We start from the raw sequence: 16,856 nt of genomic DNA on the forward strand, positions 1-16,856 counted from the left end.
CTGCGGGCTCGAGCTTTGACGTCACAGGTCTTCCGAGTAACCCCTGACAGGTAAGAGCAGCAGGTAAAGCCGGAGCCCGCAGGCACGTTCAACTACATGATGCAAAAATATTCGACCGAACTTTACCGGATTTGAAAATAGATTTTCCTCCTCCGGTTTGCTTTTTGTAATCATCGTATGGATATAGAGATATGTAGCGCTAATAAACCGTTAACTAACTACTTTAATAATCTAACTACTAACTAACTTAATAATCTCTTATGGGCATTCACCGAATGCTAGTGAATGAAGTAAAATGACGCTAGACAATCACGGAAAAAACAGTTTCGTTCTAGCCAAAGAACGATGCCTAATAAGTTGGCAATGGATGCGTATGCTCTATACGTAATTATTTATACATATATAGGTATGTATTTACGTCCGGGTGGCTGCTCGTGGATTGAATTTTCAATACCGCTTATTGATTTCCCAGAAACCATGTAAATAAAATGGACACGCCATGGTTGATATTTATTCACAGAGACATGATTTTGAAGCTTCGTATGCACGTACTAAAGTACGCCATTCCGCTTCGTGCGATGCTTTTCGAATAATATACAACAACTGTTTTATCGTCTGCCATCATCCAACTACGTACACAAAATGACCAAAATAGAAGAGATGAGTGAAATCCAAAATTACGCTCTTAATATTAATTTTGCGAAGGAAAAAACATTCATGGAATATTTGATTGTAGCATTGGTCTAAAGAGTAAGATAAAGTAAGATAAATCGTTTAATTAGATTTCAGGTATAAATGAATTGAAACTGTCGAGTAAAATAGTTCATCACTTGCGCAATTTATATTTAAAAGTTGTGAAGAATGAATAGGAAATAAGTGTCGAAAAATCATCAACTAAACTAAAGTAATCAAATAATGAAGCTAAAAAAATACATTCTCCATCAAATTGTGTAATCCCAACAATAATTCGATGTCAGCTTTTTTTCCACCCACTTTAACAGGACAAAATTTCTACCAGAAACGACACAACTACAAGCGCGAATTAACGTTCAAAAGAGCAATTTTACGCTCGCAAAAAGTCGCATTAAACTGCGCTGGAAGCCAAAGTCTACTGCGCTGATAAGACGCAGTCTACCTCGCTGAAAAGCTACAGTCTTCTGCGCTGACAAGACGCAGTCTACCTCGCTGAAAAGCTACAGTCTTCTGCGCTGATAAGACGCAGTCTACCTCGCTGAAAAGCTACAGTCTTCTGCGCTGATAAGACGCAGTCTACCTCGCTGAAAAGCTAGTCTTCTGCGCTGATTAGCCTGTCCAATGCGCTGAAAAGCCACAATCTATTTACTGCATCGACTGACAAATGCCCGCAAATTGAGTAGCGAGTTTCCGAGTTAATTAATAAAAGGGTCCAAACTGACGTCATGTGAGCTCGCGCTTGACACAAATTACATAAGATTCCTGTGTTCGCATCCCAAAATGAAGGTAAAATACAGAATTTCCTACACTATTTAAGGTAATGTTAGCATAATTTAAAATCTGAGAGGTTATAGAAACATCAACGGCTTCGAAAAGGACACGAAGTCACCTGATAATAGGTTATATGCATTGATTGAACACATGATGGTTGATACGAATAACATGCGTGCAGCTGTATAAAACTGGAAAATTCAGTTTCATTTGGATCAGATTTTTGTATTTCTATATTTTTTATTTTTATAGCACAAAAATAAAGATGTCCATATATAATTCGTATTTTATTTAACTATTAAAAAAACAGAAAGAAAATGTATCATTTGGTTTGATTATTTTAGGCAATTTTCCAGAATCGGCATTCATTTCGTTTATAAAATATTTGTGTTCTATAAAATATAATTAGATGAAAATCAGTTTAAGAAAAAATCGAATCCAATGTCTGTGAACGCAGTTGCTCAGGAACTTAGTACTGAATGAGCAACTGTAACGTGAACATGGGTCGGCGGTCAAGAATGGTTGGGTGTTACGTAGTTGTTCTTGCGGTCATAGGTAAGGACTTTTAAGGCGTAAATTCCTTGATGTGGCTATGTATACGAGATTAAAGGTAAGGGATGTAAGGTACGATTGTACGAAGCATTCATGTCAACCATTAACTGGTCGAAGATCAACTGTGTTAGCCGGTTGTGATGCGAGGCATGTTTAAATAGGTTTCACTGTTCACTTGTGCGTCATGAAGTTTCCCGAAGCGTCGGCTTGGCATTGCTGTCAATATTTGTTTCATCTTCCTAGGTGTGGGTATTAAAGTAATGTACATTGTACAAATGTCTATTGCTAGAAGCGTGGTGGTGAAATTTGATCAAATTTGTAGTTTATTATGTGGAGACAACCGATCCACAAGATCATCTAGATCAGTTGAACTAGATGTAGCGAGAATTCTAAGATCATATATCTATCTATGCGAGCAGTTGCGGCGTCTGCTGCATCTCGTGGGCCTGAATCGTCGCGAGCCCGGCGAGCCGCTGTGGATAATGTGGACGTTTACACGTGAGACCTAAGGCACAATATCATGGCTTAGGAACTTTTTAAAAACTCTACTAGGATATTGTGGTTATGGGCTAGATGCTGCTTGAAACGATGATTTCCACATTTGTCGATATCTTCAAACTTTACCTGTACAATAGTAGGTTACCTTCGTTAGATTAAGTTCAAAGGTGCAACTGGTACATTAGATTCCCTAATATGACTTAATAGAAATACGCGTTTTTCTGGCTTTCAGAGGTGACGTTCATTACCGCTACTCACCCGAAAACACGGTAAGTACAACTATCTTGTATATAGTTCAGGTTGAATATCTCCTTATAAAAGCCTCTTCTGGATAATTGTAGTGGAACTACTATGCACTCCAATCAACTTGAAGTATCAGAGACAGAGGCGGCATTCGAGATATGAACGTTCTTACTTCTAGTTTATTGCTGAATCTGGCACACCAGCATTGATTCTACTCTAGCTTCGTGCAATGCCAACGTTTTCGCTCAAAGTCGTCCCCCGCAGTTCAGCTAGCAGTTCTTCCCCTAGTACCTCAGTCCATTTTTCTCTGCCCGTTTCAGGAAATTCTTGGCGATCAACCAAGACCAGCTTCGGAACGCGTACCCATCTCAGAGTATGCCTTTGAAAAGAACAGATTAGGGACCACTCCTGCGGTTCCTACCGAGAAAGGCCGTCGTAAGCAAACCAATGCTAGAGGTAAAAATTTAGACGACAGGACCAGTCTTATAGTTCTAATTAAACCCGACCTTTAACTTTAACTTTAATGATTAAAATTTTCTTGATTTCCAGCCGTTCTCGAATGATCATCTATTGTACGTTAATACATTCCTAATGTTGTGGCGATTACCAATTTAATTTAGTGGAGAAAGGGTGTCAGAACTAAGTAGATAGCCATGCCTGTACCTTCGAAATTTTAACAAGTTCTGCTCCAACTCTGGCAGAATTTCCCCAGCTCAGGCAGCCCCGCGTGGATGACCAGTATCCTGACATCACTTCTAGGCTGGGAGTCAAATCTCCAAGCAGTAATTTGCTTCCACTAACCGAAGATCGGCGCATACAGCTTGAAAACTTCCAGAGAAATAACCTATTATTGAACCGGGAGCAACTTAGACAGAGGGAGATAGAGCAATGGGTGAATTACACGTTATCTCTATCAACTACCCCTCGACCCGTTCCTACAAATGCTGGACAAGGTGCTTCGAAAGCCACGTCCACATCAGAGGGCGGCAGGTTCTCGCCCTCTCGTCCAGGGTCAGCTGGATTGTATGGTGCCACTCCGCTGCCACCTCATGCAGTGGAGCATACAGACGCAAGGTCTTCCAGTGCGTCGAGAGGTAGCATTTCACTTGAAAAAGGGCGAGCCTCGCAAACCTTTATCACAAATTTATTTGACTCGGAGACTGTTACTGAAATGGACAGTTGTTTAGGTCAACAAGGCTCTCCAAAAGTTGACAACATTCTCTACATGAATTGAAAAGTTTTCGTTTCAATAACTTTATCGCAATTTTTTTCAGATACTGGCGCGAAGGTGGCGGTCCACCTGGAGATGCCAGGAAGGAAAATTTCTATGACAGATTCAGACTCTGAATTAGTTTCCAAACTCTTAACTACCTTGGCCGAAGCCACTACCGAGTCATCTGCGTCCAAAGAGGAGCCTGTTCCTGAGAATATATCTGTTCAAAATCAGCAGCTGGTGGTAGAGACCCAGCGCAATAAGGAGCGCGAACATATCGATCCTAATTATTTTAATAAGCCACTGATAAACTTCGTCGATTATGCACGTGAGTTTACCTTAGAAAAGGTTTTGAAGTAACGGGAGTGCAAGACTTCAAGTTCATTGCCACCACTGGGTAATACAGTCGAGCTATAGTAAAGTTTGATTAAAATGGGTCCAAATAAATTGTTCAGTAATCGCACATTCCTAAACTTTCTCCATAAATGCTAGCCTTCACCATTACTTGCTTTGAATAAACCACAACGAAGCCTAACCATTTCATAGCCCAATTTCTGCACGAATATAATGCGCCTAGCTCCACAAGGATTAATGTAATTCTCTGAACTTTCTCTTCTCTCGATTCCAGTGCTCTCCATCGAAGACTACCAGAAAGAACTAGCAGGTGAGTACTTTTCGTAGCCGACCCCTTTATGGTCATTGGGTATATGCTCGCGTTTTCGAGTATAAATCACCTTTCATTGATGAACTTCCCCCTTCCAAAACGGTTACTGTCGGTCATTCTTGATCTGTACCAATAAATACCTTGCCTCCTCTAAGAGCGTACTTCCTGTAGTTGATGCAATGAACGTTGACGCTAGTTCTGTCTTTTCCAGCACAAAACGTGGAGCTTCCTCCGATGCACAGACAACGTGAGCGAACTTTTTAAGCGACTATTATTCAAAACAGTTTTATCCTGTTGACCTCTAAATTCAGATACTATCGCATAGCAACTTGTATTCACATCTTACTGTTGAAATAGTTAGCATTTACACAAACGCTAACTTGTTGACCTGAACCTGGTTTTCTGGTTTTCAGACTTGGTTAGTGCTGACCTGACGAGCCCTAGCGATTCGCTGCACATGCGACAGGCAGGACCTCTGTGTGGAGTTTTCCTAACGCCTCTCTTCAATGCTGAAGTTAGGGCCGTCAATGTCTCTACATACTTGATAAGAAATATGTACATGAACTCACGGATCCGTTCTACTCGTGAGTACACGTCTTAGATCATTGGTAGATTATGGAATATCTGGTTTGCCTTTCTTGTCTCGTATCATCCGTGCTACTTCGGCAGCTCTTGTCTTCTGGAGCTCAGGTCGTTAGAAATTTCTAGACCTAAGGTCCTTCGGGAGACGCAGTGCACGTTTGGGCATAACGTAGGGCTGTAATGCTGCAGTTGTTAAATTTTATTGTCCAGCTTCGTTCGTAAATTTACAAGACCTATTTCATAGGGCGTTTATGATATGAAGTGATGAAAGTTTTTTTCTACATCCAGACCTCAGGTTCACGTTTCATTCCCTCGACGGAGTCGGAATCTACAACTTCACCCTGGACCCCTCCGACCGCTTGTAAGTGAAGGCTGGTCAGGCAATGACTTAACGCGTTGGTATGAAGATTCCTTACTCAGAGCTTCCAGTCCTGGAGCAATTTCTGGCTACAATAAGATTTAAAGGAATCGTGCTAGATTTTAAACGTATTGACGTTGATGCAGTTTTTTTTGTGGGGGGGGGCTTGCGTTTCTATTTACTTTGAAATATTCTGGGTTAATTGTCAAATCGTCATTGCTACGAACGGAACTTTCAACAGGGAACTTCATGATCATCGTTTCTTCGTAGACATGCCGGGTCATCTGTCACGAACAAGAAAGATTTCCGTCGCTGATAACCTTGGCGTAAGTTTTTTCTAACCTCATTCTGTGACCTTAATCCTGGACATCTCGACTCGTTTGAGGGACCCAAGTTTTTTCTTAAATCTCCTTTATCATCTTCGAATTTCTGCCAATTTCCTCTGACAATCATTGGTCGTTCCTATCCTAAAAGTTGAATAATAAATGACCCAGCAAAACGACCTAATAAAATAGTTATCTCTTTATTTAATCAGATACATTACGCAAATGCCCGATCTTAATTACCGTGTTGAGCTACCTTACTCAATCTCCCGTGTCTTTGCAGTATTTCAACACCGAAATAGATGTATCACAGTGCGTCGTTCCTCGAGCCCTGACACTTGGCCCCTTCATTAGTAATCAGAACCTCATTCAATCCAGTAAGTTTTGCATCTCTATTCTTTAACTTTCGGAAAGTGTCTTGCAATAACATGACAATTCTGCGTCCAAAGTAAGCCTTCAATTAATTACTGTAACTTAGATTTGGAGTTTTTTGGCCACCTTTTTCTCTAGATTTTCTAATCGCCTCAACAGTCGGTAATTTTAAAAGATAATCCGTCTCTCTACTCGCATTAGATATCTGTATCCTGATTTTTCATTTCGCAGGAAACGTCCTGCTTCGCACTTCGAACGTGATGACTATAGAGGGGTTCACGTACACTGGCACCGCATCCTCTGTCTACTTCTGGGCCGGCGTTGGTAGAGATATCGAAGACGGTGTGAGGATACCGTCTGAGACCGGCAAGTCAGTACCTCTTGCCAAGGGAGTCTTCATACTGGATACCTTGGTTCCATAATTACTACTTAGTCACCTGAATGCTGATAGTACAGTAACAACTCTGACCAAAACTTTCGAGCTGAATTTTTGCTTTGAAATTGCTAGCTACCTCTTACATTGAGTTCGCAAATTTCTCATCTTGAATTGAATCTTTCAACAGCTTGGATCCGATTTCGAACTACATCAACAAAGACATAACCTTGAAGTTGCCGCATGCGCTTACATTTTACGACATTGATTACGTGGCAGTCATTTGCATCGAGTACCGTAAGGTCTTTGGCTACATAAAAATTAAACAAGAGTGGTGGGGCCGACACGTTCTCCCACCGGCCATCGTATCGGAGCGAGTCTACGATGAAAGAAACTATAATCTCTGAATTGGTTGGGCAATATCCAAGTTGTTTATGTTTTGTTTACTTTGAATAAATGTGATAAATACGTTTGACTCGTTGCTCCAAAAATTTTACTGACCTAATTTAGCTAGGACAGACTTATCCAGGAGACAGACGCACGTATTCGTGCAGATTGTGCTTACGGGAAAAGGTAATTTGGATCAAAAATCGAACCGTGCTATTGAGAGCGGAGAGGAACCGAAGAATATGTGGACAAAATCATGATGCTGAATTATACTAGAGAAATAGTTGAGCGTAATAAAATCGGGACCATTTTAAACAGCACTGGAAAGCAATAGAGATGTTGAAATAGCAAATTGGATAAGGGTAACTAGAAGGCACTGTTGCATAAAAAACGGCGTCGAGTTGAACCGATTCCTCACTACCGGCTATTTGTTCGAAAACTAAAATTGAGGCTTGTTAGTTGAACTGTTAACATTCTCCCATATGAAATGAACTTGTTCGAGCAAAACCTGGGCTGTACAGAGCAATGGGAAGCTTGATTAGTCTGCTTACATGCTGGCGAACGTGACAAGTTGTTACGCGTATGGAGCCTGACCGAAGTGCATGTTTCCCCCTAGCACCACAACTAGTGGAACGATGTTCAAAATTGCACAGTAACTAACGTTTGGATGTTGTTCCGGAACTTGGACCTTGTGCAAATTGTTCAATGCCCATATTACGCTAAATTCAGAAATTACGCAACAATATTTCGGGTAAATCGGCAATAGAAATAGTGAGGTAACCTCTTCGATGAATTTGAATAGACTGAATTATTCTAGAGACGTAGCAATCTATAAAATTCAATCGCATGATTGGCCAGCCTCTATGAACTTGACAAAGGATTCACTTTAGGTTGCTAGGCGAAGATGAATCGGTGGAAAAGTTTATTCAAATCTCCATTCAATTGCAAGCATTCCTATTAATTTTCCATGCATTCCTTATGTTAATCTAAAAAATAAAGATGAACAAAACTATTCAAAATATCGTAAATTGAACCCGCCAGATTCCGATTTCTCATTCTTCTAATCGTCATGCAATAGGATTTAACGGTTAACAGGCAATCTACAAGAAAAAAAAATGCGCGAACTATCAGTAGTACCACTAGTTATTTTCTCACAAACCAGAAATGTTTAGGATTTTCACATGTATTCTTCCAATCAAGATGCCATTTGATTAACCGGGAATCCTGAAATCAATCAAAAACTCGTACGAACAATCAGATATTTAGGTTATTTTTTCGCAAACTAGAAATATTTTGGATTTTCATAAGCGTTCTACCAATTGAGATGCCATGGGATTAACCGGGTATTCTGGAATATGGAATCAATCAAAAACTAGTATGTACTATCGGATAATTAGGTTATTTATTTCACAAATCAGAAATGTTTTAGATTTTCCCAAGTGTTCTCCCAATTAAGATGCAATGGGATTAACGGGTTTCAGGGATTCGATCATCACAGCACCACTAGTGCTCTTAGACGATGGCGGCGCAGGGTTCTCGTAGAGACCAGGATTGATGGTAACAGTCTTGGTGCAGTTGTAGGTCTTGTAGATGCCAACCAGGCGATCCGCGAGCTCGAACATTTGCGACCGCAGAGAAATGATGATAAATTGCGCGTTCTTTGTGCGTTCCTGCAACGAAACACTTAAGTTTGATGCTCTGTGTAGGAACTGTAAATTAGGCTTTTCTCAACTTACAATCAGAATATGAATAAATTACTGTTCTAGCTCTCAATTTTAATTCTATCTGTATCCCCGTATTCTAACTGCTAAACTATTCAATAGGTATATCGCTTAAGAGAAGTGAATAAACACTTCCACGGTAGAGAATAGATGAATAAAATAATTTCTTAAAAGATAATTCTTTCTTCTTAACATTTAGAGTAATATAACGAAAACTCAAATTATCTGCATTAGATTGAGCATGTGCGACTTAAATATGCCACCATGAGCCACTAAAATAAGCCACCATAAGTAACAGATTCAAAGCCCCGAACTCTGCGACCAACTACGAAACGGAGAGTAAAAATAAAACCGAATTCCAAACTGTAGAAGCAATGTTCAAAAACCTTGATGTAGTTGGCAACGATAGAAACATTCTTGAAATCGAGAGCAGCATCGATTTCATCCATCACGTAGAGGGGCGTAGGCTTGTAGTAATGCAGGGCAAAGACAAGAGCAAGTGACGACAGCGTCTTCTCTCCTCCAGACAAGTTGGTAATGTTCTTCCAGGACTTCTTGGGAGGCCGCACACTGAAAAATGCGAATTGCAAGTGAAGTGTACGAAGTAATTATATGTGAAGCATACCGTAATCCTATGAGCACAGAGCAGTGTTATTCTCACTACCAAAGAAAATATTATCTATTTTTCAGTGAATCATTAACGATATCTGGTTCAAAAGAAAAACTATTCGAAAAAGAAAAATGCGGTAAGATGGAGAAATAAATGCATTGTAACATTTTACCGAAGGACCCAAGTTTAACAATAAATTAAAAAAAAACTTTTTTTCGCTCACCTCATGGTATTATTTAATACTGAATAGGTAGAGGCTATTCCTGTTTTTTTTTTCGCTCACCTGAAAACGATTCCTTCACTAAAGGGGTCTAGCGAGTCTAAGAGCTCAAGTTCAGCGTCCCCGCCGAGAGTTATCATCTGGTACATTTCCTTAAGCTTATTAGAGATGATACTGAAGCCAGCCATGAACTCATTCAGGCGCTGCTTGCGCAGATTGTCGTGATGGCGGCGCTGGTCGTCCCTGCTAGCCGTGATCTCATCTAACTCCGTCACGCGTTGCAAGTAAATCTCCTCCTGTAATAAAAATATGATTTCAATATATTCCTTGTGCGACATGGGCGGGCAACTGCAACTGTGTGTTGCAAATTTAACTATATTCGAAATATATTATAAGTTATAAGCAATCCTACAATATAGCATATGCTATATATGCAACTTAAAAATAGGCTCGTCAGATTAGACGTTGAGGGCAGACCTGTGCTACGATAAACATGTCATTGTTGCACAGTTAAATAGAAAACTATTATTAGGTTATCTAGGTTCAATTCATTCAAATTTTAAATAAAGAAAGAGCTATCAATACCAATATATAAAAATAAATATTCGATAAAGAAATTAGACTAGGTACGGAATCACTGACCTTTTTCCTGTATTCTTGAATAACAGCGAGATTCGGTCTGGACTGAGCGATATTCTCTTCCAGATACTCCAGGTCATACTCCAGTTTCTTGATGTCAAGCTCCAGCAGCTGCTCTGGGGTGAGCTCTTCTAAAGTAAGAGATTCTTCACCCTCTTTTGCAAGAGGAACTTCTTGTAATTCCAAGCGTGAGTGCTGAAAAAAGTCATTTTTTTAGAATTTGCAAAAAGATATTTTTTAAAAACCTAACTATAATATGAGCGAACCTAGAATGAAATTAACAAGTCATCTAAACTATGGCGATACCACAGGAAACCCAGGTACAGATAATTATTTTCTTTGTGAAATCTTGCAGTGGACAGTTCAGATAAAGAAACTCCGATCAAAATTTTCTTTTTAAATGTATTACGTAATTTAGGTACAAAGAAGAATATAATTTGTATGAAGCATTTAAGATGTTTTTAAACCCTAATCCCTTTAACAATTCATGGACCTCCTTAAATTCTCAAAAGACGCATAACTGAAACATAAAATGAGCATATGGCCTATTTTTCAAACAAAATTAAACGCTTACAGTAACTGGCACGAAAATTTCCTGATCTCAAATCAACTTTACCAATTACCTTTTTCTTCCAGTGCGCAATCCTGGACTTTCCCTCCTTAATGATGCTGTCGCACTTCTCAATCTCTTGATCGATTTCAATTTTGCTCGCCTTGATCTTGTTCTCCTTCTTGACGATCTCGTCGTAATCGGATTTGAGGGCAGAAATTTCATCGACAAGTTGTTCTTCTTCTTGCTGATGGAATTAATAAGAAATTAAAAATTACAACAGGGGTGAGACCTAAGAGACCCATGAGAGAAAGACGTCATCATCATCAACGCTTAAATAACAGATTATTCGCATCAACTGCATAACATATCGAAAATACTCCAATGTTTCACCATATTCAAAACGTCAATGACTAACTCCTTGTCCAGAGAATGGAACAGCATTGAGCTAACTTCATGCCCAAATGCTTAAATGAGTACATGTGTTTACATATATACGCACTTGTTAACCGAACCAACTACCTTCCAGTCATAAATTGAGCCAGCTATCTTACTAATACTTTTTGTCAACTCTTACAACAGTATCGAAAGTTAGGACAAAAAATTTGCGGTGCTGTAAACATTCTAAAACAAGTTTGAAGGGCCCAAAAATTTGTGCCTTTTCTTTATGAATTTCTAAAAAAACTTCGCTTCATACTCTAAGCAATTCGTAGCACAACTTATCCGATATCTACAAGAATAAAAATTAAAATATTATCTCCTGATTCCAGGAATAAAAAATTGAGACTGGCATTGTAGAGTTGAAATTTGGGAATAGTATTAAAAATTCTATTTATGAGATAAATCTTCGGCTACAACCGTGTGGACGTAGAAAATATTTACCATTTTCTGTTGAAATTTCTCCATGACTTCACCAGCCTCCTTCTCAATCTCTTCGCGCTTTTTGGTCATGCTGAGTAGTTCTGCCATAGCTTCCTCCTGTTCTGTCTCCATCGTCTTGATCTTATCCTCCGTCTTCTTTGTGTTGCGGTCAGCTGTCTTAATCGCGACCTGAAATCAACGAAAGAATTACGGGCTGTCTTTATTATTACGTGCTACAGAAAATAAACTAAAATTATTTCTTATTCAATCGATACCTGCTAACAAACTGTAATTTGATAATTATAATTATGCATTACTCATTTTTCAGTACGGTTAGCTTAATTTGGGATGAAAAGAAAGAAATGAACGAATACATTATGCGGTAGTGCAAATCAACCTTGTGTCAAAATTAACGATTTGTTCAAAGAAGACAAAATTAGCCCTATGGTCATTACTCACAGTCAATTTTGAAACTTCGGCATTGAGCTTTTCGAGTTTCTTGTTTATTTCATCGAGATTTTTTTTGAGGGTCTTCATCTTGCCCCCCGTGATGGCCAAGATCTGTTTGGTTACTCTCGAGACCTCGGCTTCCACACCCTCGGCCTTGCCAGCAGCTTCAGTATAAGCCTCGACTTTCTTCTCAATATCAGCCTCCATTTTCTTTACTTTCGCGGGATCGGATTTGACCGCTGCAACTTTCTTCTCTTGCTCTTGCCGCTGCTTTTCGAGAGAGGCCAGCTGTTGCTTGCTGCCCTCGATCTCCATCTTGTACTTATCAAGATTTACTTTCATCGAGGATAAATCTCTAGTGAGCTTCTGAAGCGCGTTTTCAGACTCCGTCCGTTGTTGGCGCAGTTCTGTTAATCTTTGCCGCAATTCTTCAACGCGCGATTCTGTTCTGGCGACCTCGGCGGGGTCAACAGTAACCACAGCTTGAGCGTCCTTCCCCATTCGGCCCTTGAGCACTGACCTCCCTCCGCCGGACATTGTACCTGTAGGTTCAATGAGATCTCCCATGAGAGTTACAACTCTGTGACGTTCACGACCATAAGCAATTCGTGAAGCTTGATCCAAATCGTTGGCCACTAGAGTGTCACGAATCGCAAAATAGAATGCAGTTTTTACGCGCTCATCATTCACACGAATTAGATCGAAAAGACGTGGAACGTTTTCCGGAGTTTGAATGGTCCTTCTAGTGTATTCACGCCATTTTTCCATCTTATCGAGAGCAATGAAAGTTGCAATTCCGGTATTGCTTCGCTTCAGATAGTTAATGCAAGCTTGTGCGGTCTCGACAGTGTCCACAACAACGTTGTCCAAGGGGCCACACGCGGTACTCACCGCAACATCGTACTTGGCATCGATACCCCCGAGGTCGCCGAGACGGCCAAAAATACCAGGAATGTTGCCGTTTTGTTTCTGCTCCATGATTGCATCGAGAACACGACCTCGCGATCGAGAAGACTGCATGGCGCTGCGGGTTTCTTCTAGCTTTATTCTTTCAGAGTTAAGTCGTTCTTCGACATCTTTGAGTTCTCCTACCATTCGCTGAAGATCTCTCTGAAGCTTCGTTACTTTATGTTCGTCTTCAGGAATAGACTTCGTCAGCCTAGCAACTTCTTCTTTGCGCGTCTGGACAGTTTCTTTAGCCTTTTCGATAGATGATGTAATTTGATCCAACTTTTTCTTTTCATTACGCTCCGTGCTAAGATAAATGTCGAGTTCAGACTGAGCAATATCAACGACGCTCTTTGTTTCATCAACGACCTTACGCAAGTCAATAAGCGTAGTTTCGAGCTTATTTTTTTCGTCTTGTAGTTGTTGAGTCTCCGAGTTCAGCGACTCCATAGCCTTGGCATAAGCAGCTTCCTCTTTCGTGCGGCTCGCTTCAAGCGTACTTTTGAGCTTCTGGCACTCTTGTATGCTAGCTTCGTTCTTTTCTGGAAGTGCTTTCAGCTCCTCGAGTTTCTCCCGCTCTACTTTGAGCTGAGCTATTATCTTTTTGCGCTTTGAATTCTTGTGCTTCAGCTCTTCTTGAAGTTTACTGTCTTCTGTATCTAATAATTTGAACTTGGCGTCATTGGCTTCTCGCACTTTTATAACCTCCTCTAATTGCACCTGGAGCGTTTTCATACCAGTCTCTTTCTCGACTTTGAAATTGTTTAGCTTTTCCAGTTTCTTCTTGACGTCACTCAACCCGTCGTCTATCTGCTGTTTCTTTTCCTGAGCGTCGGCGATAGCAGCATTGGAACTGTTAATGTAAGCTTGATACAGCTTGTTCTTCGTGCGCGTGATCTCATTTTCTTTTTTGATGAAAGTCACAGCGATGTCTTTCGGGCCTTCCAATTCATCTTTCTCTTTTTCTACCAACTTTAACCTGTTAAGTTTCTCTTCTCTTTGTTCATTGAGATCATCAACTCGTTTTGATAGTAGCTCAATCGGCTCTTTGAAGCGAGTGGACCCAACGATGTCCTCGAGGTATTCCAGCATGCCACAGTCGTGCTCCGTTGCTGCCTTAGGTTTCATCATGGCGATTTGCTCAACTTCACCTTGTAAAATCAAAAAACGGTTGTGGTCCAAGTCAATTCCTTCTTTCCGAAGAAGTTTAGCAACAACTTTGAATTGGCATCTTTTCCCGTTGATTTGATAAAAAGATGAATTGTCTTTAAAGACGGTTCGTGAAACGACGAATTTCGTATCAGGCACCACTTCAAACTCATCGTCGGAGATATCAATGATCTTCTCAAAATGAACCGCCACCGAGCAGCTTTCAACATTCGGATGAGCTTCTGAGTTGTGGATTAAATTCGAAATTTTTTTCGAACGCGTTTTTTGGGCTCGGTATCCGAAAACAAAGAGCATTCCATCGATGACATTACTTTTCCCGCTGCCGTTGGGTCCCACGACGGACGAGAAGCTTTTATGAAACGGTCCAAGAACCTGAGCAAGAAATTGAAGCAAGCATCAGTAATTAGGAAGTGTCAGCCAACGGGGATAATAAAGGCTATTCCAGACATAGATGATGATTTTCAAAAATATCTGCTACTTCGAGAAAGCGTTAACGAAAAATACAGTATGTATGAAAATGTGAGAACATACCTAGTTCAAATACTAGCCAAAAATTAACAAAATTAAAAAATATCATGTGCGCGAAGAGAGTCACAAAAATTAAGAACAATCTTATAGTATTAATGCAGAAAATGGTTTCAAATAAAACTAATGGTTGAAGAATAAATAAATAAACAATACACTAATAAACAATAAACTAATGGTCACACCTGCGCATATTTTTTATCCAGTCAAATTCGTCATTTCCATAACAGTGCCATCACCAACGCAAAATTAATCTAAGTTTTAGACGCTGACGAATATTCACAGCTGGCTTAGGGACCTTTTTTCGTGGTTGCAACCACCTTCGTTGCGACTATTCATATCTAAAGATCTGGCAACCAGAGCGAACATCGATAAACACAGGATTTTACTCACTACCTACAAAAATGTATAATGCTTCATATTTAAGTCATAGTTTTAGTTATATTTTTAGAAAATATTTCTTCCTGCAATAGACAACAGATAAAACAAGCTCACCTGTTTGCCGGCATAGCTCTTGAAGAAGTCATTCTCGATATGCGTGATGACGAGCCTAGGGCCGTTGCTATCGAAAGTGCAGGCCGGGGGAGGAGGAGGTGGCAAGTAAATGTCCCCAATCCTGATGCCTCCTTCTTCCTCCTCGTCCTCCATTTCGACATCATCAGTCGCACCATCTTTCTCTTGATTATTTCTAGTCGGTGCCTCAATACTGGGCCTGCTAGGGCTGGGCGAGTCTCTCGCTTCTGCGGGATTTTTGGGGCCAGGCTTCACTTCAGGGGCTTTTTTCTTGAGCGGAGGCTTCTTTGTAGCCTGGGATGATAATCTTTTATTGTCTTTCTTGGGGGTTCCGACACTGGCATCGGAATCGGAGTCTCCCGCAACGCTAGCCTCTGATGTTGACATTTCTTCAGTATCGTCTGATGCAACTGTCGTGGCTCGACTCCCCCTCTTCCTAGTGGCTCTCTTAGGAGGATCCATCCTCGTGATTTAAACTCCCAAACAAAGTAAAGCAACTTTCTCAAATATAATTTGGTTGAAACTTATGCTGGAGGGTGAAAAAATGATCAAAGATTTTAGTACCGGTATCGGTCTTCCTGGTCTGATATTGACCTTACAAGGGCTGATTGGTTGAAGAGGCCGAAGCAAGTTGAAAACTCCAAACATAAGTTTATTATCAGATCATGAGGTAATTCAATAATAACAAGGGAAATTCAATTCAAGCCAAGAGATCCAGAAACCGTTACTGACTAGCTAGTTCCTCAATCTTTATCTATTATTTTGAGAACAAATTATAATTTCATAGCTTCTCTCTCAAATTTCTCAAGTGGATAGATACCTAGTATATAGACATATTTTACGTTAAAAACAAACAAGAGTTGATAAAATAAAAAATCAATTATCAGTTACATTCTATTGCAAAGAAAATATTATTATTCTTCAACACATTTAAGAAATTTTAATAAAAAAGAATGGTTTGTAGCCTCAGCACTACTAGTAACGTAATGCACCAACAATCAGAACATTTTACTGGCTGCCTTACAACCAACAAAACATACTAATAAAAAAGAAAATTAGTTTCAGATCCAAAATGTATGCACTTGTTCACAAATTACTACTAAAGAATTTTATCCTGCTTGGTTGTAGCTTCAATACATAATATTTTCTATGCCTGACCTACCATCAATGCCACTAGCCATGTCACAGCACTTGTGTGATCAGGCTTCAAAATAAAAAATCAATTTTGTTAATAAAACTAAGCCATAACTTTCTTGCATGATCAAAAATGATTTTCAGTTTATTTGTCAATAACCCCTACAAATCATAATTCTGACCAGTATTATAGGATTTTTATTGATGAGCAGTGAGTCAAGTGCAGTAGTAGCTACTGAGTGGTGACTTACATCTGTCTAGTGTAAGGGTACGCACACAGTGGAAGCAGGTTTGCCCGCGCGGGCAACCTTCTCCAACATGCCACAAGAATGAACATAGGATAATAATGTAAGTGTTCACAGTGAAAACCTGTACGAACAGGCTTCTGTATTCTATGGTTTCAGGCGCCAGCCTGAGCAGGTAACCAGCACGCTGGCAACCTGCTTTCACTGTGTGCGTACCCTAATATTAGCTCCTTTGTTGCAG

The 16,856-nt window shown here is 40.0% G+C and overlaps 2 protein-coding genes across 5 annotated transcripts; one reads left to right on the plus strand and one right to left on the minus strand.

Moving 5' to 3' along the window:
• The first annotated feature begins 1,951 nt into the window (after positions 1 to 1,951).
• LOC108677902 lies at positions 1,952 to 7,117 on the plus strand. 4 transcript variants are annotated; one of them, XM_018166207.2, is made up of 14 exons: positions 1,952 to 2,019; positions 2,433 to 2,514; positions 2,747 to 2,783; positions 3,078 to 3,213; positions 3,459 to 3,851; positions 4,032 to 4,298; positions 4,599 to 4,634; positions 4,846 to 4,881; positions 5,048 to 5,218; positions 5,505 to 5,577; positions 5,816 to 5,900; positions 6,181 to 6,274; positions 6,501 to 6,639; positions 6,833 to 7,117. In XM_018166207.2, the coding sequence occupies exons 1-14, from the start codon at positions 1,965 to 1,967 to the stop codon at positions 7,047 to 7,049; spliced, it is 1,821 nt and encodes a 606-aa protein (XP_018021696.1). In that variant the 5' UTR covers positions 1,952 to 1,964; the 3' UTR covers positions 7,050 to 7,117. The 4 variants fall into 4 exon arrangements, with proteins under 4 accessions (XP_018021696.1, XP_018021698.1, XP_018021697.1 ...); XM_018166209.2 differs by having other exon boundaries at positions 3,459 to 3,839; XM_018166208.2 differs by having other exon boundaries at positions 2,436 to 2,514.
• Positions 7,118 to 7,934: 817 nt separating this feature from the next.
• Positions 7,935 to 15,981, minus strand: LOC108677900 (structural maintenance of chromosomes protein 4). The gene is made up of 8 exons (XM_018166204.2): positions 15,219 to 15,981; positions 12,090 to 14,570; positions 11,652 to 11,819; positions 10,843 to 11,016; positions 10,223 to 10,414; positions 9,644 to 9,876; positions 9,137 to 9,320; positions 7,935 to 8,699 (listed from the first exon to the last, which is right to left on the minus strand). The coding sequence occupies exons 1-8, from the start codon at positions 15,696 to 15,698 to the stop codon at positions 8,481 to 8,483; spliced, it is 4,131 nt and encodes a 1,376-aa protein (XP_018021693.1). The 5' UTR covers positions 15,699 to 15,981; the 3' UTR covers positions 7,935 to 8,480.
• Positions 15,982 to 16,856: the final 875 nt, after the last annotated feature.

The sequence above is a fragment of the Hyalella azteca genome, unplaced genomic scaffold (assembly GCF_000764305.2).
Source record: "Hyalella azteca isolate HAZT.00-mixed unplaced genomic scaffold, Hazt_2.0.2 contig6292, whole genome shotgun sequence".
NCBI classification, from domain to species: Eukaryota; Metazoa; Arthropoda; class Malacostraca; order Amphipoda; family Hyalellidae; genus Hyalella; species Hyalella azteca.